At 54.6% G+C, this 26,246-nt stretch overlaps 1 protein-coding gene across 2 annotated transcripts in view; it reads left to right on the plus strand.

Annotated features, from left to right (window-relative positions):
• The window catches only part of LOC103307367 (immunoglobulin superfamily member 1-like), a 39,075-nt gene extending 20,614 nt beyond the window's left edge, over positions 1-18,461 (plus strand). Inside the window, exons 1-7 of one of the 2 annotated variants that reach the window (XM_065571709.1) lie at positions 7,834-9,196; positions 9,374-9,409; positions 11,945-12,235; positions 14,161-14,445; positions 15,536-15,805; positions 17,027-17,148; positions 17,246-18,461. In XM_065571709.1, the coding sequence (XP_065427781.1) occupies positions 9,169-9,196; positions 9,374-9,409; positions 11,945-12,235; positions 14,161-14,445; positions 15,536-15,805; positions 17,027-17,148 (1,032 nt within the window). In that variant the 5' untranslated portion in view covers positions 7,834-9,168 and the 3' untranslated portion in view covers positions 17,246-18,461. Of the gene's footprint in view, positions 1-7,833; positions 9,197-9,373; positions 9,410-11,944; positions 12,236-14,160; positions 14,446-15,535; positions 15,806-17,026; positions 17,149-17,245 lie in introns of those variants that run through there. The other variant, XM_065571706.1, reaches the window with a different exon arrangement.
• Positions 18,462-26,246: the final 7,785 nt, after the last annotated feature.

Consider the following 26,246-nt stretch of genomic DNA (forward strand, 5'->3'; position numbering starts at 1 on the left):
TGAAGTGATAATCAAGCTTATCAACAGACAGGTTGATAAGAAGCGTGAGAGTACTTACACGGGGAGATAGATTCAATGTTTGTAATGGCTCAGCCATTCCCAGTCTTTATTCAAACCTAAATTGACTGTGTCTAATTTGCATATCAATTCGAGTTCAGTCGTTTCTCGTTGGAGTCTGTTTTTGAAGCTTTTCTGTTGTAAAATAGTCACCCGCAGGTCTGTCATTGAATGACCAGACAGGTTAAAGGGTTCTCCCACTGGTTTTTGAGTATTATGATTCCTGATGTCAGATTTGTGTCAGAGTTTTCATAATTAGCCTTGTGTTTCCAATTCCCATGGGGAATTCCATGTCCGAGGGATGTGGAATTGGTTAATGTGAAGATATAGGTGTTACATCCTCCCTCTTCTGAATCCTCATCTAATGGCTGAATTCTTTTCCAACCACTTGATGGCAGTGATGTCACACCTGTTAATTGATACTTAAAGGTGACTTCTTCCCCACTAATTCCTGTAACATGTTGGATTAGATGGTTGATGAATTCAGGATGGGGATCCAAATTTAAAATTTCTGGAAACTTATTTACGTTAGGAGGTTGAACAGTTAATTTAGTATGGCTCCACCAAACGCAATTATTAGGTAATGGTTGGAGAATTGTACAAATTCCTGCTCTGTATCTGCCGGACATATATGTGGGTATATTGTGTATTTTAATATTGTATCATTAGTCGAGGCGGGTAGTTTGGTCCGCCGTTTTATCGCGGTGATCAATTTTCCCTGATTTTATTTAAATTGCCAACTTATGATTACCTCATATCCTTTTGACTTTGAATCATGTGAAGGTGAAGATTTAGGGTACGTCCAGATTACCGCCGGATCAGCGGTTAACGATCGATCTATCGGGGATCGATATATTGTGTCTCATCTAGACGCCATATATCGATCCCCGAATGCGCTCCCGTCAACTCCGGAACTCCACCAGGGCGAGTGGCGGTAGCGGAGTCGACGGGGGAGCTGCGGCCGTCGATCCTGCGCCGTGAGGACGGGAGGTAAGTCGAAATAAGATATGTCGACTTCAGCTACGCTATTCCTGTAGCTGAAGTTGCGTATCTTACATCGACCCCCTGTGACGTTATTGATATAATCTGGGACCATATAGAACATGGTTGCAACCAAAGTCCTGTAGTGGCACCAAATCTTGTATAAAGGGGGGTCAAATGAGGTGTCTAAGACAAGGTTATGGTTTGCTGGTTATGATTATGCTGTCTATACGTGTGTATCATTTTTGTAGTTGAAGTTATAAATATTGGCTCTGTACTGTCTGTATTTCAAACTTATGCTGTGCTTCTGGGAAACCTCCCAGACAGGTGGGTGTTAGCTCTGCCTAGCCTGCTTGATGGTCCTTAATGGGCCATCAGCTATACAACTGACCCATGGAGAGACGCCTTGTAACTCAGCAAAGTATGCAGGAACTTGCCCATGTGACTCCAGACTCCATTTTGCTGTAATTTTCCACAGTAAGAACAAAGAGGTGTTCTTACACCTGGAAAAAACTATAAAAAGGCTGATGCCTCATCTCCATTTGGTCTTCAATCCTGCTTCTTACCTCTGGAAGAACTTTGCTACAAGCTGAAGCTTTGAACAAAGGATTGATGACCCATCCCAGCTGGGGATGTATTCCAGAGACTTGATTTGAACCTGCAGTTTATTCTATCGCTGCTGCAAGCCTGAACCAAGAACTTTGCCATTACTGTATGTAATTGATCCCATTTAACCAATTCTAACTCTCATCTCTATCTTTTTCCTTTTATGAATAAACCTTTAGATTTTAGATTCTAAAGGATTGGCAACAGTGTGATTTGTGGGTAAGATCTGATTTGTATATTGACCTGGGTCTGGGGCTTGGTCCTTTGGGATCAAGAGAACCTTTTTTGTGTATATTGGGATATTGTTTTTCATAACCATTTGTCTCCATAACGAGTGGCACTGGTGGTGATACTGGGAAACTGGAGTGTCTAAGGGAATTGCTTGTGAGACTTGTGGTTAGCCAGTGGGGTGAGACCGAAGTCCTCTTTGTCTGGCTGGTTTGGTTTGCCTTAGAGGTGGAGAAACCCCAGCCTTGGGCTGTGAAAGCCCTGTTTTAGCAGTTTGTCCAGAATTGGCACTCTCAGTTGGGTCCCGCCAGAACCGCATCGTCACACCCCCTCCCTAGTGTAGACCAGCCCTAAGTCTCCTCTTTCCAACCCCAAACAATATTCACCCTCGCATCAACACTTAAGATGTTTACAAGATGTGGGAATGAGTCTGTAGAGTCATTTGCCAGCAAATTGGCATATAGCTTTAAAGTAAGTTCATTGCCTTGATTGGTGATAAGGGTTTGTTCAATCTCCGTTGGCGGCGCGATACGTTTCAAATGGTCAAACACCTGAGTGTGGAGGCGTCGTTGGGTATTGTGGTGCTGGGCAGCTTGGTGTACTTTATACAGGAGTTTAGCCCCAAAGTCTTGATTTTGGCCTAGTCCTACCCTCAGGAGTCAGGGCAACGATGAAGGAGTAGCAGGTCAGAAATCTCAATGTCCATTACATGATGCAATCCTTTGAACTCCGATTATGGTGGGTTTTTAGGAGACAATTCAGCTAGCTTCTGGGAAGCAAACTGTTCCAGGGACCTGGATGATTGATACAGCTTTAACTGATTAGCAGGGTAGATTTTATCTTTAGTACACTTGCCTCCTGTTACTCTAATCTTATACACTGCTGAACTGAGTTTACCGATGATTCGGAAAGGTCTGATCCACCGATTACACAGTCTATGCTCTGATGCTTTGTAGGATAACAGCATTACTAGCTCACCAACCTCCCAAGTAGTCTCTCTTTGGGTTTTATCGAAGTAGGCCTTAGCCTTGCGTTTTGATTTCCCCAGTTTTCCAGCGGATCTGATTTAAATGTTCCTGCAGATGTTGCAGGTAGGTATCCATTTTGATTCCCTCCAATTGAGTACCACTGGTGTGCCAAATTAGGTGTTCTGGTAGCCTCATACTTCGGCCTCTCATTACTTCAAAGGATGTCTTATCGGTAGACGCAGCAGGAGTTGCCCTTAATGCCATGAGAATTAGCAGCATGAGGGAATCCCAGTTGCGTCCATTGGCATCCACCAGTTTCCTCAACATTATTTTCATGGTCCGATTTGTACATTCCACCATCCCAGATGACTGTGGTCTGTATGGGATGTGTAGTCTCTGCGGGACTCCCATTAGTTTAAGACAGTCTTTGAAGAACTGCCCTGTGAAATGTGATCCCTGGTCTGCTTCCACTTTCACAGGGATCCCCCAACGAGAGAAGACTTGTTCTACCAGAACCTTGGCTGTGGCCTTTGCAGTATTGGTCTTCAAAGGAAAAGACTACACCCGTTTTGAGAAAGGTTCGACAACCACCAAGAGGTATTGATTGCCTCTTTGGGTATGCAGTAGAGGGCCTATGAAATCAATCTGCAAAGCCATCCATGAACCTTCATACACTTGAGATTGTAATGGTGCATTATGCTTAGAAGGAGTTGGGTTGACTTGAGCACAAGTCAAACAGTTGTCACAGTACTGCTGTACATCTAATTTAAGAAGAGGCCACCAACCCATGGTTAAGAGACGTTGAACTGTTTTGTCTACCCCCTGATGTCCCCCTGTTGGAGTATCATGGACCATGTATATCATTTCCCTTCTTAGGGAGGTCAGAACCACCCACACTGGAAAAAGGCCTCCTGTATACATGAGGATTTTATCCACCACCTGTAGATGTTGTCTATACCGCCCATAAACAGGGTTCAACAGAGATGACCATTCTCCTTCTGTCTTGGAGAGTTCTCGAATTATCTCCACTATATCTTTATCTGATGCTTGCATTTCTGGAATATTAGTCTCTACCATCTTGGCAGCAGCAACTGAATATTTAGAACCAAGGGTTATGAAGGACTGTTCTAAGTTCTTTTCTTTCCAAGGTTCCCCTGATTGAGTTCCTTCTCTGTCTAGTTTATCAGCCTTTCCATTTTCGATCGCATAGGGTTCTGATTTGGAATGGGCTTTGACCTTCTTTACCATGAATGGCCATCCTGAGATAGTGATTTCTAATGCCAGGTCACGGATGTACTTTAACAGTGATGCATACTTGATTGGGGACCCATCAGAGGACGTGAACCCGTTTGTTTCCCAACAGGGCAGTAACTCAGTGACAGAACTGCTCACCCAGATGGAGTCTGAAAACAGACCAATACCCTGGCCGAATGAGGGGTACATGAGTATGCTTTTCCCCAAGGCTCTCCTTTGGGAGGAATGACATAAATCCCAAAGCCAGTGCATGAATTCCCTTGAGGATCATGATCGCTTGATCCTTCCACAAAGAAGTGGTGCCCTTTAAAGGAACCTTTTTCTTGGATTAGAGGTAGGAAGAAGACTCTTTCTACCATTCCCTCTGGACTCTGTTCATTTGTGTCTGGACCGTCATGGGGCTCTCCTTGATATAGTAAGGCTGTGGGCAGCAAAGATGGCATCCTAACAGGTTTTACTGCAATATCCTTCCCCTGTAACAATAAAGCCCAATGGGCTATGTGGGTGTTGGAAACATGCCCATCTTTAATGCGATTAGATAACAGAAACTGAAGGGGTGTGTACGATGAGTGTCATATGATCGGGCTGAGGCCAATTAGGAAAGCAAAATGTTGTATGGCCCAACTAGTGGCCACAAAGTACTTCTCACCGTTGTCGTATTTAAGTTCTACTGGAGACATTGAACGTGAGGCATAGGCCACGGGTCTGAATTTCCCATGTCTCTCTTGGGAAGCAACAGCCGCTAATACATTAACACTCACCGCCACCTCCCAGTGATAAGGTATCTCGGGATTTGGAATGATCAACACCGGAGCCTTGCCAAGGGCTTGTTTCAGCCGGGACACTGCTTCCGTGTGTTGTTCAGTCCATTCCCATTGAACACCCTTCTTTAGCCGTTGGTACAAAGGACCTGCAATGGAAGCAAAGTTAGGAATGAAATCCCGGTGGAACCCAGTTAAGCCTAAAAAGGATCTTAATGCCGTTAGGTCCTCCGGTATCGACAACTTTTGGACTGCCTCCGCCTTTTGCTGTGAGGGAGTTGGACCCCATTTTGTTAGAGTCAGACCTAAGATAGAGACAATGGGTTTTCATTAATCGCGCCTTGGCAAGGTTGCACTTTAATCCTGCTTCCTTAAGAATTTGCGGGAGCTCGTCCAGCTTTGCGAAACGCTCCTCCTTGGTGCGAGCTGCTAAGCATAGGTCGTCTACATACTGGAATAAAACAGACGGTTAAGAAAATCGTGTTAGGAGTCGCCGCATTTGAGCATGGAACAAAGCTCCCAGCTACTTGCAAACGAATGACACTAGCCAATATCTCCAGTCCCAGATGCAACCAGTGTCCAGTTCTGCCCACTGGACACTGCAAGTTTATATGAGTTCGTCAATTTAACAAAGAAATTGATAGGTACCCGGCTTGTTATCCCAAGGGGAGTCTCTGACACGCTTCAAACCAAACGCGCTGCTTCAGGTAGAACAAACAAACAGATTTATTAACTATGAAGGTAGATTTAAGTGATTATAAGTCAAAGCACAACAAGTCAGATTTAGTCAAATGAAATAAAAGCAAAACGCCTTCTAAGCTGATCTTAACACTGTCAACGTCCTGACAAACGTAGATGTTTCTCACCACAGGCTGGCTGGGTGCTCTACAGCCAGGCTCTCCCCTGTGATCAGCGCTTCAGTCGCTTGGTGGTGGTGTCTGTAGATGTAGGTGGAAGAGAGAGAGTATGGCAAAATGTTTCTCCCTTTTGTCATGTGCTTTCTTTCCTCCAGGTTTTGCTCCCCGCTTCAGAGTCAGGTGAGTATTACCTCATCACAGTTTCAAACTGACCAAAGGAAGGGGGGTGATTCCCTTGAGGATCTAAGAGATTCTTTGTTACTGCCTAGGCCGACGTCCTTTGTTCCTGTGAGGCTGGGCTGGGTTTGGCTCACACATGCCCTGATGAGGTGTGAACTGCCCCTCTGCTTTGGGAGAGTTTTTGCCTGGGCTTGCTTTAAGCCACGAGGATACATTTTCAGCCTCATAACTATATACATGAAATTATACCTTACAATAACATCACTGTAACCATTACTATAACATCCCTATAACAACCATGCTCAGTGCATTATGAGCCTTCCGAAGACACCCAACATGCCAAACTTTGCATTGGATGCCACACAATCATTTTATAAAGATGAACATGAGGTGCTGGGTGTTCCCCCGAGGGACAGAGCATCAGTGTCCTGCAGAGGCAGGAAAAGGAGCCGCACAGAGACCGAGCAGTTAGGAACCCAGGCTCCTCCCCCTCCCAATGGAACTGCCTGGGTCACAGGGCTCCTGGGTTCTGTCCCAGCTTGGGGAGGGCAGTGGGGTCTAGTGGTTAGAGCAGGGGTTTAGGGTACAGCATGAGGGAGGATGGGGGGGCTCTCTGGGTGTGATGGAGAATCTCCCTGCGAGTGGGGGGCTATGACATTTACAAGGGGATTTTCTCTCTTTTGACACCAGCTTTTTGGGGGTGTTGAAGGCCGCAGCTCAGCAAGACCCTGTCTGTAAGTAATGCACCCAAGGGGGTACCAGGATGGGGCAGGAGCCCTGGAGAGGGGTAGAGCTTGTGGGGGCTCCACCCACATGGGGCAGAGCCTGATTTACAGCTGCTGCTGGGCGGGACTAAGGAGAAGGCCCCAGAGGTAGCTGGTGTCAGCTGAGTTTCTTGCCTCCCTCCCCACCAACTCCTTGGGGGTCACCCTTCCCTCCCCCTCTAGTTCGGGGATTCCCTCTGTGTATTCCCCATTCTCCGCCACAGGCCTGGGGCTTTGTATGTCCCCCCTTCACTTCTCCATCGGACCTTCCCAGCCAGTGACCTGTGGGGAATCCCCATCCACTCCTGCCTCCCAGCCCCCTGCTCTAATCATTAGACCCCACTCCCCTCCCAGAACCGGGGTAAGAACCCAGACATTCTGACTCCCAGCCCCCCTGCCCCGCCATAACCCCCTAGACTCTGCCGCCGTCTCTGTGCCTCAGTTTTCTTCCCTCAGGGTTAATGATCCTGGCCCATGCTGTGGGGTGGAGCGGGGGGACTGGCTGTGCTGGTCTCTGAGCCCGCAGGATGGATGGGGGGGGTCAGAGCTGGGTGTGGGGTTCTGCTCTGGGCCGGCCGGGGGTGCAGCTCAGCGGGTGTCTCTGTTCCGTAGACGCCTCCATCGACAAAGGGAAACAACCGCCGACCCTGGTAAGTGTCCCCGGTTCCCCCATAGGGCCTGACCCCCAACCCTGACCCACATGGGCCCTGGGAGCCCCCTCACGTCGAACCCCCACCCCTTCTTCACCTGGCACACTCAGTGATGTGGGGTGGGGCTGCTGGGAGGGGATTAGGCTTATGGGATCACCAGCTGGGATTGCAGGGTGTCTGTCTGTGTGGGAGTGTGTGTTTGGGGTGGGGGGGTCCTGGTGCACACACACACACACACACACACACACACACACACACACCTACCTCAATGACTCCCCTCCCAGCCCCAGGAGCCCGACACCAGTGCCAGATGCTGCAGGCTAAGTGGGGGGGTCCGTTCCCCAGGGCCGGCGCAACTCATTAGGCGACCTAGGCGGTCACCCAGGGTGCTACAATTTGCAGGGTGGTGACCGCGACGGTATTTCGGGGGCGGGACCTTCCACCGCCTCTGTGGGGGGCGGCATTTTGGGGTGGGACCTTCCGCCGCGTAGGGCAGCAGAAAAGCTGGCAGCGCTCCTGCCATCCCCTGCCCCTGAGCCCACCCACCCCAGCGTGTACGTCGTGATCAACGTGAGCCGGGGGGCCCCGCAGTGAGAGCCCCCCGCAGCCATGGGGCGCTGGCATCCAGGGGGCAACAGACTCACCCCCCTGCAGTGCCAGCCCCAGAGAACTCTGCTTCTAGGGAAGATTTAGGGGGGATGCTGCCCTCCCCCCACTGCAGCCCCATCCCATCGAGCTGCTGTCCCCCTGCCCCGCCAAGCCCCACATGTGGGGGGCCGGGAGGAGCTCAGCACCGGGAGGGGGAGGGGACACATTGAGGTAGCTTTTATGTGATTTTGCATCCTGTTAATCTCCAGATTTGTAATAAACACAGAACTACAAACCAGCCCCGCTGGGCAGCTCCCAGCCCCCCTCTCCCTGCGCTGGGAGTGTGTGTCACACCTGGGGGAGATGGGATTGCTCCTGGGGGGCAGGGGGCAGTGGGCCCTCCTGCTCTAACCACTAGACCCCAGTCCCCTCCCATAGCTGGGGTATATTACAGGCTCGCTGCCGGGGAGTCAGGTTTACGCTGAGTTTCACTGGCCGTAACAGAAACAGAAAGTGAGCACCAGCTCCGGACGCACTTCCCCTGTTTACGGATTTTTTGGCTGCTGATTTAGCAACTTAGGATCTAAATGTATCCCTCCCTCCCTCCCTCCCCACCTCACAGGCGCCAGAAACCACGGCCCCTATGTCCCGTCTCTGTCTCTGCCTCACACCACTGTGCTAAGAACAGCATCTGCAGTGACACTACCTGAGAAGGAGGTTGGCCAGGTCTCTCCACCCTCATGCTCCAGGGCGGGTGCGGGGCCCAGCCGGGTCAGGAAGGAATCTCTGCCCTGCTCCATGGGAAAGGGTCACTCCATGTGGGGCACTGTGTGGGTCGGGGGGCCGAGTCCTCCTCTGCTCTGAGCTGCTGCTCCAGGGAGGCTAGACAGGCCTGTTGGAAAATGTCAGGGCAGTCTGAGCCTGGGCACCTCTTGAGGCCTCCTGAGATTGCCCCATTCGCAGCTGGTTCCCGGATGGGGCAGCTCCCATGCGGGGCTGGGAGGTGATGGGAGGGCGGACTGGGCAACTGCAGGAGGGGATGTGGTTTGCTGGGCGTTGCAACGATCTGGCTTTGCTCTGACCACAGTAGATTTGGCCTGGAGATTGCAGAGAAACCATCTGTTGGGGAAGAAAGGGGCCGAGTGCATCATGGGCTTCCTGGGGCTGCAGCCCCCGGCGCAGTTCCTCATTCCGCTCGCACTCGGGCCTCAGGCTCGGCGGAGCTGGACATCAGGGTGTTGGTGGCAGCACTGAGGGGTCCCCACTGCCCCGTCATGTCATCTGCTCTCACCGTCCTCCTCGGTGAGTATCGGAGATAGCCAGGGCGTGTGCCCATAGGGGGGGATCTGAGACCAGAGTGTGTGTCCAAGAGGGGACGGGATCTGAGACCAGGGCGTGTGCCCATGTGGGGGATCTGGGACCAGGGTGTAGGATCCACTTGCTCTGGGATCTAGCCCCTAACACTGGTTTCCTTTCCAGGCTGCTGGCTGGCCGGGCACAGCGGGGTCTGGGGAGGTGAGTAACATCAATGATGGGGGAGGGGATATATGGTGCGGGGAAAAGAGGAACTGAGCCCTGAACCTTCCCCAAAACTCAACCCAAACTCCCCCTGTCATCCCCATTCTTCTGTGCCCCCCCACACCCCATAGAGTAACTAGGAGTCGAATCTGGCTCCTGGGGTCTGACGAAGCAGATGGGAACCGTCTCCTGGTTCAATGTCCTGCCCCCCCGCAGTGTTGTACTTAAAGTACTGCACAGGATCTTTTCAGGGGGAATAAGACAAAACGCCACATTTATTAGTGATACATGTATTCACTAACACTGTATTATATGCATATAATATATTACACTTACACTCACACACACACACAAACACACTCCGTCTTGTTGTTACCAATTAGTTGCTCCCCTTAACTTCACTGGCCAGGTGAGTTAGATGGGGGAGGGGGTGGAGCCGGGCTTCTGCCGATCCGGATCGATGCTCCCATGTTGACAAGACGAGATCCGGGGTCCTCTGCAAGACACCTCAGTTTTATAGCAGCTTTCCTCTTATGCAAATCTATACCAGATTCAAACTTTGTGTCTGTTAGGGTTACCATATTTTGTGCCTCCTAATGGAGGACACTCCCGGGGGCCCCGGCCCCGCCCCCCAGCCCCGCCCCCGCCCCAACTCCGCCCCCTCCCAAAGTCTCCACCCCCTCCCCTGCTTCCCGCGAACATTTAATTCGCGGGAAGCCTGAAGCAGGTAAGGGAGGGGGGTGTGGGGGAGAGGAGGCGCGGCCCCGGCCGACCACCCCCGGCTCCCAGCCCCGCGGGCCCGGCTCCCAGCCCCGCGACCCCGGCCCGGCTCCCCGACCCCGGCTCCCCGACCCTGGCCCGGCTCCCAGCCCGGCTCCCAGCTCCGCGGTCCCGGCCCGGCTCCCAGCCCGGCTCCCCGACCCCGGCCCGGCTCCCCGACCCCGGCCCGGCTCCCTGACCCCGGCCCGGCTCCCCGGCCCCGCGGGCCCGGACCGGCCCCGCGCCCCCGGCCCCGCGGGACCGGCCCGGCACTACGACCCTGGCCCGGCCTGGCCCCCGGCCCAGCACCGCGCGCCCGGCCCGGCTCCCGGCCCCGCACCATGCCCCCGGCCCCGCGACCCCGGCCCCGCACAAAGAGGCCCCGGCCGAGCCTCCCGATTTTCCCGGACATGCCCGGCTTTTGGGGATTTCCCCCCGGACGGGGATTTGAGCCCCCAAAAGCCGGACATGTCCGGGAAAATCCGGACGTATGGTAACCCTAGTGTCTGTGTCCATTGGTCCTTTGTGCTGCTTTCTTTTGAGTGTTGTTCCAATGCTGCAAAGATGGTGTTTCCAAAAGAAGGTGCTTGCTTCTAACCCCCGAGGCCATCAGTATGTCTGCTTGTCTTTAATGAGCCCACTTGACACGTTTTATTTTTCTTGGGTCTGGCTCCCAGCCCCTCTCCAACAGTTGAGGCTGTCTGGAGGTGCTGCCTTTCATGCCTTGCTCATCCACACCTCATTCATTCAACAGGGCAATTGATTAAGAGTGGGGGGGGGGAGAGCTCTTGTTCTACTGCTAGCAAAAAGAAATTTTTCTTCTACCTTATTCTATCCTTAGGGGCTATAATATTATACCAAGGGCAATGCAAAGTTTCTAAATGAGGCTTTGATACAAAGTCCCAGGATACAGAGGTCACACGTGGGTAGACCCACCACAAGGTTATATGAAGAGGCACAATGTAAAGTTATATGAAAATGATCAAAAACAACAAAGAGTCTGGTGGCACCTTAAAGACTAACAGATTTATTTGGGCATAAGCTTTCGTGAGTAAAAACCTCACTTCACATCTTTAAATCTGTTAGTCTTTAAGGTGCCACCAGAATCTTTAACTTTAAATCTGTTAGTCTTTAAGGTGCCACCAGACTCTTTGTTGTTTTTTTAGATACAGACTAACACGGCTACCCCCTGATACATGAAAATTATCAGAGATTGATCTACAGCAGGCTGTGAGGATTGGGGGTGGGGGCAGCACGTGGATTTATTTCAGCTCATACAAATGCTAACAGGGCCCGTCCATGGGCTCTAGTTCCCATCAGGGAACCGAAACGTTCACGGTCAGTGCAGCCGTGGTGAGAACTCCCCAGAGGCACCCCTGCTCCCAGACCCACCCTCCTACTGTCCCCTCCCCTGCACTCACAGCTGCCCCGTTCCCAAGGCCTGGGGAAAGGTGGGTCTTGTGCGACTCCCACTGGTCACAGACTCTATTTCCAATCCCAGGGTCGGGGGCAGAGCTGCAGGGGGCCAGTGGTCAGGCTCCTTGGCTGGCCTCAGGTGGGGCCAGGGCGGGCCCAGTGATCTGTCATGCAGCCGGAACCTGAGCTACGTCTGGGTGAACCCCCTGCCCCAAGCCCCATGGGCAGCAGTGCCAACCCGGGTAAGGGACAGACTCCCAGAGAGGCCGAATGATGGATGGACTGAATTGGGGCAGGGAGGGGACATATCGGGGACTGTGTTTCCCCTGTTTAACTCCTGTCTCTTGTTGAAAGCAGGGCGTGAATTTCTCAAACCCACCATCTGGGTGAGCCCCAGCAGGGTGGTGGCGCTCGGGGGAAGCGTCACCATCCGCTGTGCGGGTCGGTACCCGGGCATGGAGTTCTTTCTGCGTAAAGCTGGACACCCGAACCGGCAGGCGCAGTCGGTGCCTGATGGGACCGTGGCTGAATTTCCCATCGCCAGTGTCGGGCGGGAAGATGGAGGGAGCTACACCTGCGACTATCGCTCCATAACGGATCAGAGTCGCTGGTCACATCCCAGTGACCCCATCGAGATCATTGTAGCAGGTGAGGGGCCTGGCTCAGTGTCCCGGCTCCCAGCCCCACACCCAGCTGGACACTCAGGGGGTCTCTGCACCGATGGGTTGCTCAGAGCCAGGCTCTGCCCTGAGCCCTGGGCCCAGGAGAGGGGACGCCCGGACGGGGAGCGGGGAAGGAGTCACTGAGGGGTACCCAAGCCAGGTGGGAGCAGCAGCCACTGGAGATTTGGTGCAGAGGAAGGGGGGAACCGTCCCCAAAGGGGAGCTGCAGAGCAGGGGGGCTTTTCCAAGGCGATGGGAAGAGCTGAAGGTTATAAACCTCAGTGTATAGTAGAGACTTGCACAGTCCCCTTCAAGTCAGTGGTTGTGCTGTGCACAGAACCCAGGAGTCCTGGCCCCAATCCTCCCTGCTCCCCCCTCAGAGTCGGGGATAGGACCCAGGAGTCCTGGCTCCCAGCCCTCCCAGCAGAGAAGCCAGGGAGTGAAGGGACCCTGGAGACTGGACTGGCCTGTCACCCACTAGTGAGCAGAGCTCTGGGCCCCCAGGGGCTGGGGTTGCTCCGTGTCTCATGCTGTTAGCTAGGGTTACCATTCGTCCGGATTTACCCGGACATGTCCTCCTTTTTGTTCTAAAAATAGCGTCCGGGGGGAATTTGTAAAGCACTCACAATGTCCGGGATTTCCCCCCTCCCCCGGCAGAGCAGAGCGAGCGGCTGGGAGGGCTGCAGGGAAGTCCCGGGCTGGACTCCGGAGCAGCTGTAGAGGAGCCGGATCCGCCCTGCATTCTGAGCCGGCAGCTCTCCCCTGCAGCCCGGTCCGGCAGCACTGTGCAGGGCCAGGGACCGGGTTTTGTTGTGCTGGGGAGCGCAGCCACATGTCCGGCTCACACAGAGCCCAACACCCTGTTCTGAGCAGCAGGGTAAGGGGGCCAGGGGGCAGGAGAAGGGGCAGGGAGGTTCTGGAGGGGGCAGTCAAGAAACGGGGGGGGGCTTTTGGAGGGGAGTGGAGAAAGTTTTGGGCAGTCAGGGTACAGGTAGGGGGTAGGGTCCTGGGGGGCAGTTGGGGGGGTCTTAGGAGGGGGCAGTTAGGGGACAAGGAACAGGGAAGCTTAGGTAGGGGGTGGGGTTCTGGAGGGCAGTTAGGAGCAGGGGTCCCAGGAGGGGGCAGTCAGGGGACAAGGAGCGGGGGGTGGGGGGCTGGGAGTTCTGGGGGGGAGCTGTGAGGGGGCAGGAGTGGGGAGAGGGATCGGAGCAGTCAGGGGACAGGGAGCAGAGGGGTTTAGATGGGTTGGGAGTTCTGGGGGGGAGCTGTCAGGGGGCAGGAGTGGGGAGAGGGATCGGAGCAGTCAGGGGACAGGGAGCAGAGGGGTTTAGATGGGTTGCGAGTTCTGGAGGGGGGGGCTGTCAGGGGGCAGGAGTGCGGAGAGGGATCGGAGCAGTCAGGGGACAGGGAGCAGAGGGGTTTAGATGGGTTGGGAGTTCTGGGGGGGGCTGTCAGGGGGTGGGGAGTGGTTGGATGGGGCGTGGGAGTCCCAGGGGTCTGTCTGGGGGTGGGGGTGTGGATAAGGGTTGGGGCAGTCAGGGGACAAGAGGCAGGGAGGCTTAGATAGGGAGTGGAGTCCTGGGGGGCAGTTAGGGGCAGGGGTCCCAGGAGGGGGCAGTCAGGGGACAAGGAACGGGGGGAGGGTTGGGGGTTCTGGGGGGGCGGGAAGTGGGAGGGGCAGGGGCGGGGCTAGGGCGGGGCTCCTCCCGTCCTCTTTTTTGCTTGCTGAAATATGGTAACCCTATGTTAGCCCAGGGCTCAGAGGAAACTCTGGCCCCTGTGGAAAGGCATCCAGGAGCCCGTCCCCAGGGCCGCCGGGTCTGACCCACCACTGATGCCGTGTGGTGAGGATGGGCCCCAGGAGTGAGTGACGGGGCCTGCGTCTCACGGCCTGTCTGCTTCCCACTGCAGAGCCCAGCTACCCCAAACCCAGCATCTCCCTGAGCTCCAGCGGGGGGGTCTCCCTGGGGGGAGCCGTGAGCATCTGGTGTCGGGGGCAGCGCTGGGGCGTGCGGTTCGTCCTGAATAGAGAGGGACGCCATTTCCCACCTGTGGATTCGGACGACAATGAGGCTGTGTTTCCCATCAGCAACGTGAGCCGGGAGCACGGTGGGAGCTACAGCTGCTCCTATCACAGCAGATCGGAGCCAATCACCGTGTCGTACCCCAGCGACCCCGTGGAGCTGGTGCTGAGAGGTGAGGGGCCCGGCTCGGCGTCCCCGTTCCCAGCCCCACCCCCAGCCAGACCCTCACGGGGGCTCAGTGCCAATGGGATGCTCAGAGCCAGAGCCCTGACGCAGCAGAGGGGACACCCGGCAGGGAAGCGGGGACAGAATCACTGGGGGGTTCCCCAGCCAGGAGCAGCAGCCCCTGGAGACTCGGAGCAGGGAGGCTACTTTAACGCTGCCCCTTGTGCATACGAACCGAGAGTCGCTATTTAATCCCGTGATCCCCTCCCCTCTGTTCTCTAGGCTCTGCCCCAGGCAGGGCCCCGGCCGGAGCTGAATGAGGCAGGTGCTGCAGGAGAAGCGGTGGCTTGGTGGACACAGTGCTGGGCTGGGACCCAGGAGATCTGGCCCAGCCCCTGGTGTGGCCACAGACTCTGTGTGATGGGTGCACATCACAGTTGCCAAAAGTGTCTTTAATTGTGGGGAGGCCTCAATCTTGGGGGATCTCAGGCCGAGCGCCCACAAACCGAGACGCCCACAGTTAGCAGAGATCTCTGCAAACACTGGCCTCAATAGCGCTGGATCTCTTTCGTTGTGGGAGCATGTAGGGCCCCCGCCATGATCAGGGCCCCATTGTGCCAGGCGCTGCATAAACACAGAGTGAAGAGACAGTCCCGGCCCCTGGGAGCTCACTCAGGAAAGTGAATCTGTCTGTGCCTCAGTTTCCCTCTGTGTAGAATGGAGATAAAGACCCCTCTCTGCCTCCCAGGGGGCTGACTCCCTTCCTTTGTAGAGCTCGTCTCCTGCGGTGCCGGGCGCCAGAGACCAGCCTGTGAGTTGCTCTCTGCTCGGGCGCGGGGAGGGCTGGATGCAGTGAACGAGGCAGGGGCCACACACGGGCGGATGAGGACCCAAGAACTAGGGAGCTGCGGCTCGGTGTCTGTGGGGCTGGGAGACCAGCTCGCAGGGCCGGGATTCTGGGTGGGTGGAACTCTAGGATCTGGGAGTGAATCTCTGCCTGGGGGCCCCTGGATCTGCCCATGGCTGGGACTGACCGGGAAGGCCGGGGCTGGGTGGGTACCTGGGTCTGGCTCTCACAGCCTGTCTCCTGTGCGCAGATCCCAGCTTACCCAGACCCTCCATCTCGCTGAGCCTCACTGGGGACACCATCCGGTGTCAGGGGCATCGCCGGGACGTGAGGTTCTTCCTGCACAAGGCTGGAGACCTGAACCCACAGCGACACTTGGACCCTGCTGGGGACGGGGCCGAGTTCCACATCCCCACCGTGGGCCGGCAGCACAGAGGGAACTACAGCTGCAGCTACCGGCCCCAATCAGAGCCCTTCGTCTCCTCAGAGCCCAGCGACCCCGTGCAGCTGGTGGTAGCAGGTGAGGGGTCCTGGCTCGGTGTCCCGGCGCCCAGCCCCACACCCAGCCGGATCCTCCGGGGGTCTTTGCACTGATGGGATGCTCAGAGCCAGGCTCTGCCCTGAGCCCTGGGCCCAGCAGAGGGGACACTGGCCGGGGAGCGGGGACAGAGTCACTGGGGGGTTCCCGAGCTGCGGGAAGCAGCAGCAGCTGGAGATTCGGGGATGAACGGGGGGAGGGGGGATTCCTGGCCCCTGGGCCGGGCGGGGGTAGGGAGTGGAATCTGCCATTGAACCAGCTGTGGAAACGGGTCGTGGTGCCCCGGGGCTGGGGCTGGTTGTGGGGGATGGGGGCAGTTACTCTGGGTGGGTGGGGCCCAGATATCAGGGGGAGTGGCAGCCCCCTGCCCCTCACTCACCACCAGACCCCCAGTTCCCCCAATGCCTCCTGCCCTGCAGGTCGCTGCCTGGAATTTGCAGGAGGATGTCAGGGGAGGGGCAGGATCGGGCAAGATGGGCTGTGAAATTGGGCCCAGCTGGGTGCCAAAGTCCTGGGGCAATAACCGCCCCCTCCCCCTTCTTGGGCCAAATGGCATCCCCCTGGCAATAGGAGTGAGCATTGCCCAGAATTCGCTTTGTTCTTGTTTCTCTTCCTCCCACTGGAGTCTCAGGGGACCCCCTGACCCTCCCCCAAATAGATGTTCTGCTGCCTCTGGCTGCACCCTGGTCCCCAGGGCCCTGGAAACGCCCGACTGTGGGGGGCAGCAGGTGATGTACCAGCCTCCCCCACTGCGCACTGCCTGGCTGTGGTTGGCAGAAGCCGAGATACCCCGGGGCTGGGCTCACTGCACAGCAGACAGGGCAGGGCAGAGGTACCTGTGGGGGTGGACAGAGGGATCCTATGGGGACAGGGAGCTGGGGTGGTTCCCTGTTCTGGGGGGCTAAGACCCTGCGGCTCTGATTGTCCCCATCACATGGCCTGGTGCTGAGGTGCCGGGTGTCTCGGGGGCAGTTTGTCCACCTGGGACCCCCCTTCACCGGGGAAGCTGAGGTTCAGCCACCGGGGCAGCAGGATGCAGCCTCCCCTGAGGAGTCCGGCCCCAGGGAGGCCTAAAGCCGCAGCATCTGGGAGACCCCAGAGGGGGGCTAGGCCGGATCGGGGGTGGGGGCTCCACTCCAGAGCAGCACCAGCTGCTGATCTCCCCGTCCGAGCCACCAAGTGACTCTTCCCTTCCCCCCACAGTAGCCCCCCTGGATTTCACCAACGCCAACGTCGCCCGCCTGGGGCTGGGTGCTGCGGTCCTGCTCGTCCTGGGGCTGATCCTGGCTGAGGCCTATTACAGCCGCCCAAGGGGGGCACCCTAGGTGAGGTGGCCCCCCTTCTGTGCCCCTTGCTCCCCCCAGGGGCTGGGCCCAAGGCAGCATGGGCCCCCTCTAACGCACCGTCTCTCTGCACCCCCAGGAGCCTGGATCCAGCCATGCAGGGAAGAGAATCTCCCCGGGGGACAAGTGGCTTCCCCATGGGGTGCTGAGACACCGGCACAAACCCCCCTGCTCCCAAACACCCCTGCCTCAGAGAATTTCCCCCATAAACAGCTCCCAACCTGACAGCAGTGTGACGGGTTCGTTCACAGAGACCCCCCTTGGGACTGTTAACCGAGCCCTTTTTCTCTGCCAGTTTGGGTGTCCAGAACCCTGCCTTGTTGAGCTAGCCTGCTGCAAACACAGACCCAGGGTCTGAACCACGCCCCGAAAGCTGCAGACTTAACTGAAAACAGCTTAAGAAGTGCTCCTGTCTTCAGCACCCAGACACCCAGTTCCCAATGGGATCCAACCACCATATAAATCCATTTAACTCGGTATAAAGCTTATGCGGGGTAAACTCATAAATGTCCGCCGTCTATAGCACTGATAGAGAGATATGCACAGCTGTTTGCTCCCCCAGGTATTAATCACTTACTCTGGGTTAATTAATGAACAAAGTGATTTTATTAAGTATAAAAAGCAGGATTTAAGTGGTTTCAAGTAATAACAGACAGAACAAAGTAAGTTACCAAGCATAATAAAACAAAACATGCAAGTCTAAGCCTAATACATTAAGAAACTGAATACAGATAAATCCCACCCTCAGAGATGTTCCAATAAGCTTCTTTCACAGACTAGACTCCTTCCTAGTCTGGGCCCAATCCTTTCCCTGGTACAGCCCTTGTTACTTCCAGCTCAGGTGGTAACTAGGGGATTCCTCATGACTGGCAGCCCCCTTTGTTCTGTTCCACCCCTTTTATATCTTTGGCACAAGGCGGGAATCCTTTGTCTCGCTGGGTTCCCACCCCTCCCTCTCAATGGAAAAGCACCAGGTTTAAGATGGATTCCAGTTCAGGTGACATGATCACATGTCACTGTAACACCTCCTTCTTCGTAGCCTAGTAGCTGGAAGACAGGTACATAGGAAGGTTTGCAGGTAAACAAACCCATTCACAGTTCACATTGATTCTGAAGCACCCGTAACGGCTTCCACTTAACATGTTTACATTAGTAATACAAGTTTATATCTTACTCGCCTAATTCCAGACATAGAAATAATACATGCAAACAAATGGGATGAACACACTCAGTAGATCATAAGCTTTGTAATGACACCTTACAAGAGACCATTTGCATAAAGCATATTCCAGTTACATCGTCCCCCGTCCATCCAGGGCCACACTGGGCAGGGTGTGTTTGGCCCTAGCGCTTTCCCAACAGGCAGCTGCATCATTAAATCTCCCAGGATCACCAGGGCTCATCACCCAGCCCCAAGCCGGTCCCCTGCCATCCCGCAGAATCGCAAACAGCCCAGCGCCCTGAGACAGAGCCCTCAGCCCCTGTGTGTGGGGCGCTGCGTCTGGCCCCAGCACTAGAATAATGGCACTTACTGCCCCCCAGGTGTCTGTCCCCCTCCTCTCTCTGCAGCGGGGTCCCCCAGCACCTTTTCTCTCCCCCTTTCTCCCTAGACCTCCCCCGCCTTGTATTTCTGTTGTACAAACCCCCAGAGCTTCCTTCTCCCATGCTCCCCAAATCTCCCCACCCCAGGGATCGGCTGTGATACCGGAGCCTCCAAATGTCCCCTCGTGGGGGGTTCAGCCGACGAAGGTGAGTGAGAAGTTCAGGCAGCGTCAAGAGAACCTGGACAAATGAACACTGGGGGAAAGTTGGCGAGACAGAAAGACAGGATTAGTCCAACCCGAGCGGCTGCTGGACAGAACCCACGGTCCGGGCTGGGGCCCACCTGGGACACGGGAGAAGTGGGGGAGCAGAAATCTGTGACCCAAAATTGGGGTGTCGGAAACAAAGCCTTGGTGGATAAAACATTGTGGGGACAATGAACAGGGCTGGGGCCGGGGCTGGAACAAACCCCTCGTTTCACACGGCGCCTGCCACGGCTCCCCTGGTTCCTGCTCTGCTGGGTCTGTAACAGCCGGTCCCAGGGGTCAATGGGGGGTTTGCCGTGGGGCTGAGCAGGCTGCGGGCTCTGGATCCCACCCCCAGCCCGTGTTTAACCCTGTTCAGTGTGGGGCAGGGGCTGGGGTGTGTTCACATCTTGGGCCCTTTATTGCGTCTCTATGAACACAACAGGGCCCAGAATGATTTAGCCACCGGCGCTTCTGGGCCCCCCCATGGCGAGTGTCATAAATATAAAGGGAAGGGTAACAACCCTTATGTATGCAGTAACGTCAAATTCCTCCTGGCCAGAGGTACAGAATCACTTACCTGTAAGGGTTTCAGAGGGGTAGCTGTGTTAGTCTGTATCAGCAAAAACAATGTGGAGTCCTTGTGACACCTTAGAGACTAACACATTTATTTGTGCATAAGCTTTCGTGGGCTAGAGCCCACTTCATCAGATGCATGAAGTGAAAAATACAGGAGCAGGTATAAACACATGAAAGGATGGGGGTTGCCTTACCAAGTGTGAGGTCAGTCTAATGAGACAAATCAATTAACAGCAGGATACCAAGGGAGGAAAGATAACTTTTGAAGTGGTAAGAGAGTGGCCCATTACAGACAGTTGAGAAGAAGGTGTGAGTAAGAGTAGGGAGAAATCAGTATTGGGGAAATCAAGTTTAGGTTTTGTAATGACCCAACCACTCCCAGTCTTTATTCAGGCCTAATCTGATGGTGTCCAGTTTGCAAATTAATTCCAGTTCTGCAGCTTCACGTTGGAGTCTGTTTTTGAAGTTTTTTTGTTGAAGAATTGTCACTTTTAGGTCTGTTGTTGAGTGACCAGAGAGATTGAAGTGTTCTCCTACTGGTTTTTGAATGTTATGATTCCTGATGTCAAATTTGTGTCCATTTATTCTTTTGCATAGAGACTGTCCGGTTTGGCCAATGCACATGGCAGACACTACACTGCATAGACACTACAGTGCTAATAAGCGATGGTAACATAACCACCACCCTATACCAGAAACCTACTGACCGCTGTACTCACCTACATGCCTCCAGCTTTCATCCAGACCACATCACATGATCCATTGTCTATAGCCAAGCCCTAAGAAACAAACGCATTTGCTCCGATCCCTCAGACAGAGACAAACACCTACAGAATCTCTATCAAGCATCCTTAAAACTGCAATACCCACCTGGTGAAGTGAAGAAACAGATTGACAGAGCCAGAAGGGTACCGAGAAGTCACCTACTACAAGACAGGCCCAACAAAGAAAGTAACAGAACGCCACTAGCCGTCACCTACAGCCCCCAACTAAAACCTCTCCAGCGCATCATCAAGGATCTAGAACCTATCCTGAAGGACGATCCCTCACTCTCAAAGACTTTGGGAGACAGACCTGTCCTCACTTACAGACACCCCCACCCCAACATGAAGTAAATACTCACCACCAACTACACACCACACAACAAAAACACCAACCCAGGAACCAAACCCTGCTACAAAGCCCAGTGCCAACTCTGTCCACATATCTATTCAAGGGACACCATGATAGGACCTAATCACATCAGCCATTCCATCAGGGGCTCGTTATACCTGCACATCTACCAATGTGATACATGCCATCATGTGCCAGCAATGCCCCTCTGCCATGTACATCGGACAGTCTCTATGCAAAAGAATAATGGACACAGCTTAACCTAAGCTGGTGGTATATATACTTAGGGAGTCTTTCATGCGGGTCCCCACATCTGTACCCCAGAGTTCAGAGTGGGGAGGGAACCCTGACCTGGTGGCAGTGCTGGGATCATTTTGAACCAGAAGCACAGACCGCAGGATATTAAAAGGATACTTTTTTTCTTTTGGGCTTGAAAACCAGGGAGGTTTAATTTTTTAAAGGACCCTTTTTTTTTCTTTTCTTTTTTCTTTTTTTTTTAGCTGAGAGCAGTTGGGTTTTTTTTTTCTCTGCCCGAGGGCAGAGTAGTTAAGTTCCTGCAAGAGAATTCACAAGCTAAAACAAAAGATAATCTAATGCATTTCCTTGCTATTACTTACAATTTCTGTAATTTTAGATGTATCATTTCAGTAGGAGCTGGGTTACCTGCTTGGTCTCTCTCTTTGTCCCAAGAGGGAACAAAACAAAAAGCACAAACACAACCTTCCCCACACCCCCATTTGATAATATCTTCTTTCCATTGGTTCTTCTGGTCAGGTGCCAACCAGGTTAATTGAACTGATTAACCCCTTACAGGTAAGTGATTCTGTACCTCTGGCCAGGAGGGATTTGACGTTACTGCATACATAAGGGTTGTTACCCTTCCCTTTACATTTATGACAGCGGATGTTTGGGGGGAGCCAGCTGTGGGGAGCCGGCAGTTTGGGGGAAGTAGGTTGAGGGTGTCGGGAGGGGGGCTGAGTGGACAGGGGCTGGGATGTGAGACAGGAGTTTGAGATCAGACAGGCTCCCCCCCAGAAGGTCAGAGGCGGGCAGCACGATTGTTTGAGGGGGGGAGGGGCTGATGGTGCCCCCCAGGAGGGAGTTGTAATTTCTATGCCTTAGCAGGTTCCCCTCTCACTGACCCCCTCCTACTCCTGCCCCCTCAGTCCTGGGTCACTTTCTGTCCCCTCGCTCTCCTGCCCCCCCAACCTCCTCTGCCCCACATTCCCTGCCCCATAAGGGCCCCCCATACCTCCCCTTCCCCTCCCCCCACCCCTAGATACTCCTGCCCCACCCACATTTCCAGCACCCCAATACCCTTTCCTGACCTCCCCCTTCTCTGCTCCCCACACTCTGCTCCCCAAATCCCCCCTTCTCTGTCACCGTCCTGCCCCAGACACCTCTCAGCTCCTGTCCCCTCAGTCTCAGCCCCTTCCCCTCCCCCCACATTCTTCTTTCCTTCCTCCCCCTGCCCCACACGCTGCCTGTCCTATAATGGCCCCCACACCCACACGTCCCCTCAGCCTCCCTCCCTGATGGGGACAGGCTGGGTGGGAGATGGGGGCTTTGGAGGAGACGGGCTGATGGGGGAAGGACCGTGGAGGGGAGGGGCTGTGGGCTCTTTCCAAAGTAGCCATCGACTCACCCCGACAGTCCGGGGGGGGGAAGCTTGTCCACCCCCCAGGCTGCGGCGTCGGCCATCTTAGCCAGGGGGCAGCATGGCTGCCCTGCAAGCACTGCAGGGGGTGAGGGGGCGGCCATGTTAACTGAGGGCAACAGGGGCTTCCTTCCCTTGGGGAGCAATGGGAGATGGCGGCCATGGCTAGTGGGGGGCCGTGAGGGGGCAGGGGCTGGGGGCAGAATGGGGGGCTGAGGGGCCCAATGCGTGAACGTCGGGGGTGGGGGGTGAAGGGCAATTGAGCTGGGGGGCCAGTTTCTCTCAAGCTCTGTCCCTGTGATCTTCTCCCCTCCCCTTTCTGGGGGGCTGGTCGGCTCCCCCCTCCCATGTCCCTTTCGCAGCATCCTGAGGTCGGAGAGGGAAGCTCGGCTCAGCCGCCGGCCCCTGTGAGCTCTGCCCTGAGCCCTGAGCTGCACAGACCCACTGCCCCGGGGATGGGCTGGGGAAGGGACACGGGGCCTTTCCCCTCTAGGGGGCTGGCTGTGATCTGTGTCCTTTTCTCTAAGCACCAGACCCCACCCCCAACCAGAGCCAAGGAGAGAACCCAGGAGTCCTGGTTCCCAGTCCCTCCCCCCCAATCACTAGACCCCATTCCCGTTGTCACGGACTCACAGATCCTGCCCACTCTTGGCCCCGTACGGTCCATGGGGAAACCCCCCTTCAGAGCGACAGCCTTTCTCAGGGGTCCACTCTCTCTCGGGGTCAGGCCCCTCCACCTCCTGGAGCCGCACCTCTCTGAGCCTTAGCACCTCTGTCTCTTGCTGTTGACCCCCTCAAGGAGTCTCTCAGCTAGCGTAAAACAGGAGGGTTTATTGAGTGTCTGAACCCAGCACAGGAAACTCTCAGGGCCTCAGACCTGGCCTCCCTCAGCCCAGCATATCCAAGTCTCCCCTGCATCCAGGTGGGCTCTGCCTGCTCTCTCTCTCCAGCCCCGAGCCCCCCTGCTTCCCAGCTGGGCATCTGAGATCACCGGCCCCAAGTCCCACCTCTGTCCATTGTCTTCTCTCCAGGAAAACAGGGTCACCTGGGCCTCCACTCCCCTCTTCCGTCCTCTGGGCCCTCTGGCTGGAACCAGCTGGTCAGGTCACCGGGGTCCTCTCTTCACAGCCCATTGTCCTCCCACTGGCCAGAACCGGCTGCGACTCCTGAGCTGGGCCTCTGGGTCACCAGGTCACCCATTGCTGGGGTCTCCATCCTCCAGGCCATTAGCTGGGGTTCCAAGTTCCCTCTCTGGTCTTCTATAACGACAAACTCCCTCTCCCCTCACCTCGTTAAACCAGTAACACCCAGGGAAACTGAGTCCCACCCCCTCTGCATGCAAATCATTGGAAAAGACAAGAAAATCCCCCACTTCGCCACACCCCTCGCAGAACTGGGGTATATAAACAGGGTAGGTGCCGGGCATCAAGTTTACAGAGTTTCACAGGCAGTAGCAGAAACAGGAAGCAAGCCCTGGCTCTGGGCAGACTTCCCCTTTCACAGATTTAACGGCTGTTCCTTCAACAACTCCGGATCTAAATTTATGCATCTCTCACCCACTCGTGGGGACCAGAAACCACAACCCCCCTCCCAGCCCCCCAGCCCATCTCTGTACCATGTCACTTGGCTAAGAATAGATTCTGCAGAGACACAACCTGGGAAGGAGGTTGGCCAGGTCCCTCCACCCTCATTCTCCAGGGTGGGTGCTGGGCACAGCCAGGTCAGGAAGGAATCTCTGCCCTGCTCCATGGGAGTGGATCGCTCCGTGTGGGACACTGTGCGGGTGGGAGGGGAGATCCCTCCTCTGCTCTGAGCTTCTGCTCTAAGGAGGTTAGACTGGAAAGCTCCCATGTGGGACTGGGAAGTAATGTGTGTGTGGGAGGGGGCTGGGCAGCTGCAGGAGGGGATGTAGTTTGCTGGGTGTTGCAGGGAGCTGGCTTTGCTCTGACTGTGGTAGATTTGGGCTGGAGAGTGCACAGAAACCATCTGATGGGGAGGAAAGGGGCCGAGTGCATCACGGGCTTCCTGGGGCTGCAGCCCCCGGCACAGTTCCTCATTCCGCTCGCACTCAGGCCTCAGGCTGGGAGGAGCTCGGCACCGGGGCCTTGGTGGTGTTATACCAATAAAAACTAGCAGGATCTTATTAAAGGGGACATGATAAAGATGCCACATTTATTTTGATAACAATTTGATTTATGACCAATAACTAATATCTTAATCCTTATACACACACATTATACCTAATACCCACACACACACTAACACACAAACACACACACACACACATCCATCAGATGTTCTGCAGCTGCTGCATAGTTACCAGTCCTGCTTGAGTCTGTGGCTTGAGTTTGCAGCTTGGGTTCGTAGCTTGTGGCGGTAACTAGCCAGGAAAGCCGGGCACAAGGACGAGCTGGGTCTCTGTTGGGCATGCACCGATGCCCTTCCATGTTGGCAGCAGAATGTTACCCTCCTCCGAAGTTTTCCATCTCACCCATCCTTTTTGTAGGCTTTAGTTTGAATCCAGAGTCTATAGGTCTTGCTGTGTCACGCTGCCTCTGGGTTTGGTGATTGATCACCCGTCAATTGCAGACATGACTTTCAGCCTCGGACCGGGCTTTGATCTTCCTTCTATTGTACCTTTTCTTTTTAGGGTGGATTCTTCTTACTTTGTTAGGGCTCTTGTCTGCATCTTCAGCCCTTGGTGTTTGAACGCTATTTCATCAGGACAGGCGGCGGCTGGAGGTTGATTCCATCATCCATACATACCTCTGTTGAGTCTGAACTTTTGATGAGCTTAAACTTAACCCAGACTTGATGTCTCTGTCTGAACTTTTAATCAAAGCTCTGACCTGCGAACTACTCATGACACCCCCCCTCCCCTTAAGTAGCCATCTCCCCTTATCTCTTTCTGAATGTACATTTTAACCTGTTTTATCCTGTAAAATCTTGTTTGATTATGCATGACCATTATGATCTGTTAATCACTTTGTTTACTTCTGTGTATAAATATTGATGCTCACCCCTAATAAACTTGCCACACTTACTCTGAAGCCTTTCAAGCTAAGGATAGTGTGAGCCCGTTGATCAACGAATTGGTGTCTGGTCTCTGACAGATTGTGAGCCCATACCAACTCCGCACGAACTCGGGTGCTGGAGAGGTGAGTGAGGACTTGCTTTTTTACCTAACAATTTGGGGGCTCGTCCGGGATATCCTTCTGGTGCGGTGCCTCTGTCCAGTGGTCAGACCACTCATATACGAATTGGCAGGCGCCACGGGAGATTTCTCCCAGCCAATTCAATATTGAGGGGTCGTGTACTGGACAGCAGGGTAAACGCCAGTTGGAGGGCTCCTGTCAGACACCATGGGTCAAGGGACTAGCGTGCCTCTTGAGAGTCCGTTGGGGATTGTAAATAAGTTATGGAACGAAGGGAAACTCCCAGTACAGACAGGAATGTCTAGGAGAAAGTTGTACACACTGTGTGTAAGGAATTGGACTGGGTATACCGCAGTATTGGCCGACCCGGAGATGAGGTGGCCTTCGTATGGCTCTTTCGAACAGGCTGCCTTAAGAGGAGTAAGGAGCCAGATCGAAAAAGACCATCCGGGACAGTTATGTTACTGGTTTTGTTGGGACACAGCAGCAGAGCTGTGGAAATCTTTAAAAATTATGGCAGTCAGGTATTCTCCCGAGAGTGAACCCCCTCCATGTTATTTCGATGAAGGGTGTAAACCACGGCGTGTTTTGACTCGTCAGTTGGTCCCCACTGCCCCTGCCCCTATTCCTCCGCAGGGGGACTCTCTCCAGGGCGCAGAGGGGAATCTGCAGGACTCCAGGTCGGAATCTCTGCAGAGGGATAAGGGGGAAATGGAAGGGCACACCTCGGGAGGAATAATTACTAGGCAAATGATCAAGCAGATGCAGCAGGTTGCATACCCCTCCTCT

This window comes from Chrysemys picta, chromosome 17 (assembly GCF_011386835.1).
Source record: "Chrysemys picta bellii isolate R12L10 chromosome 17, ASM1138683v2, whole genome shotgun sequence".
Lineage (NCBI taxonomy): Eukaryota > Metazoa > Chordata > Testudines > Emydidae > Chrysemys > Chrysemys picta.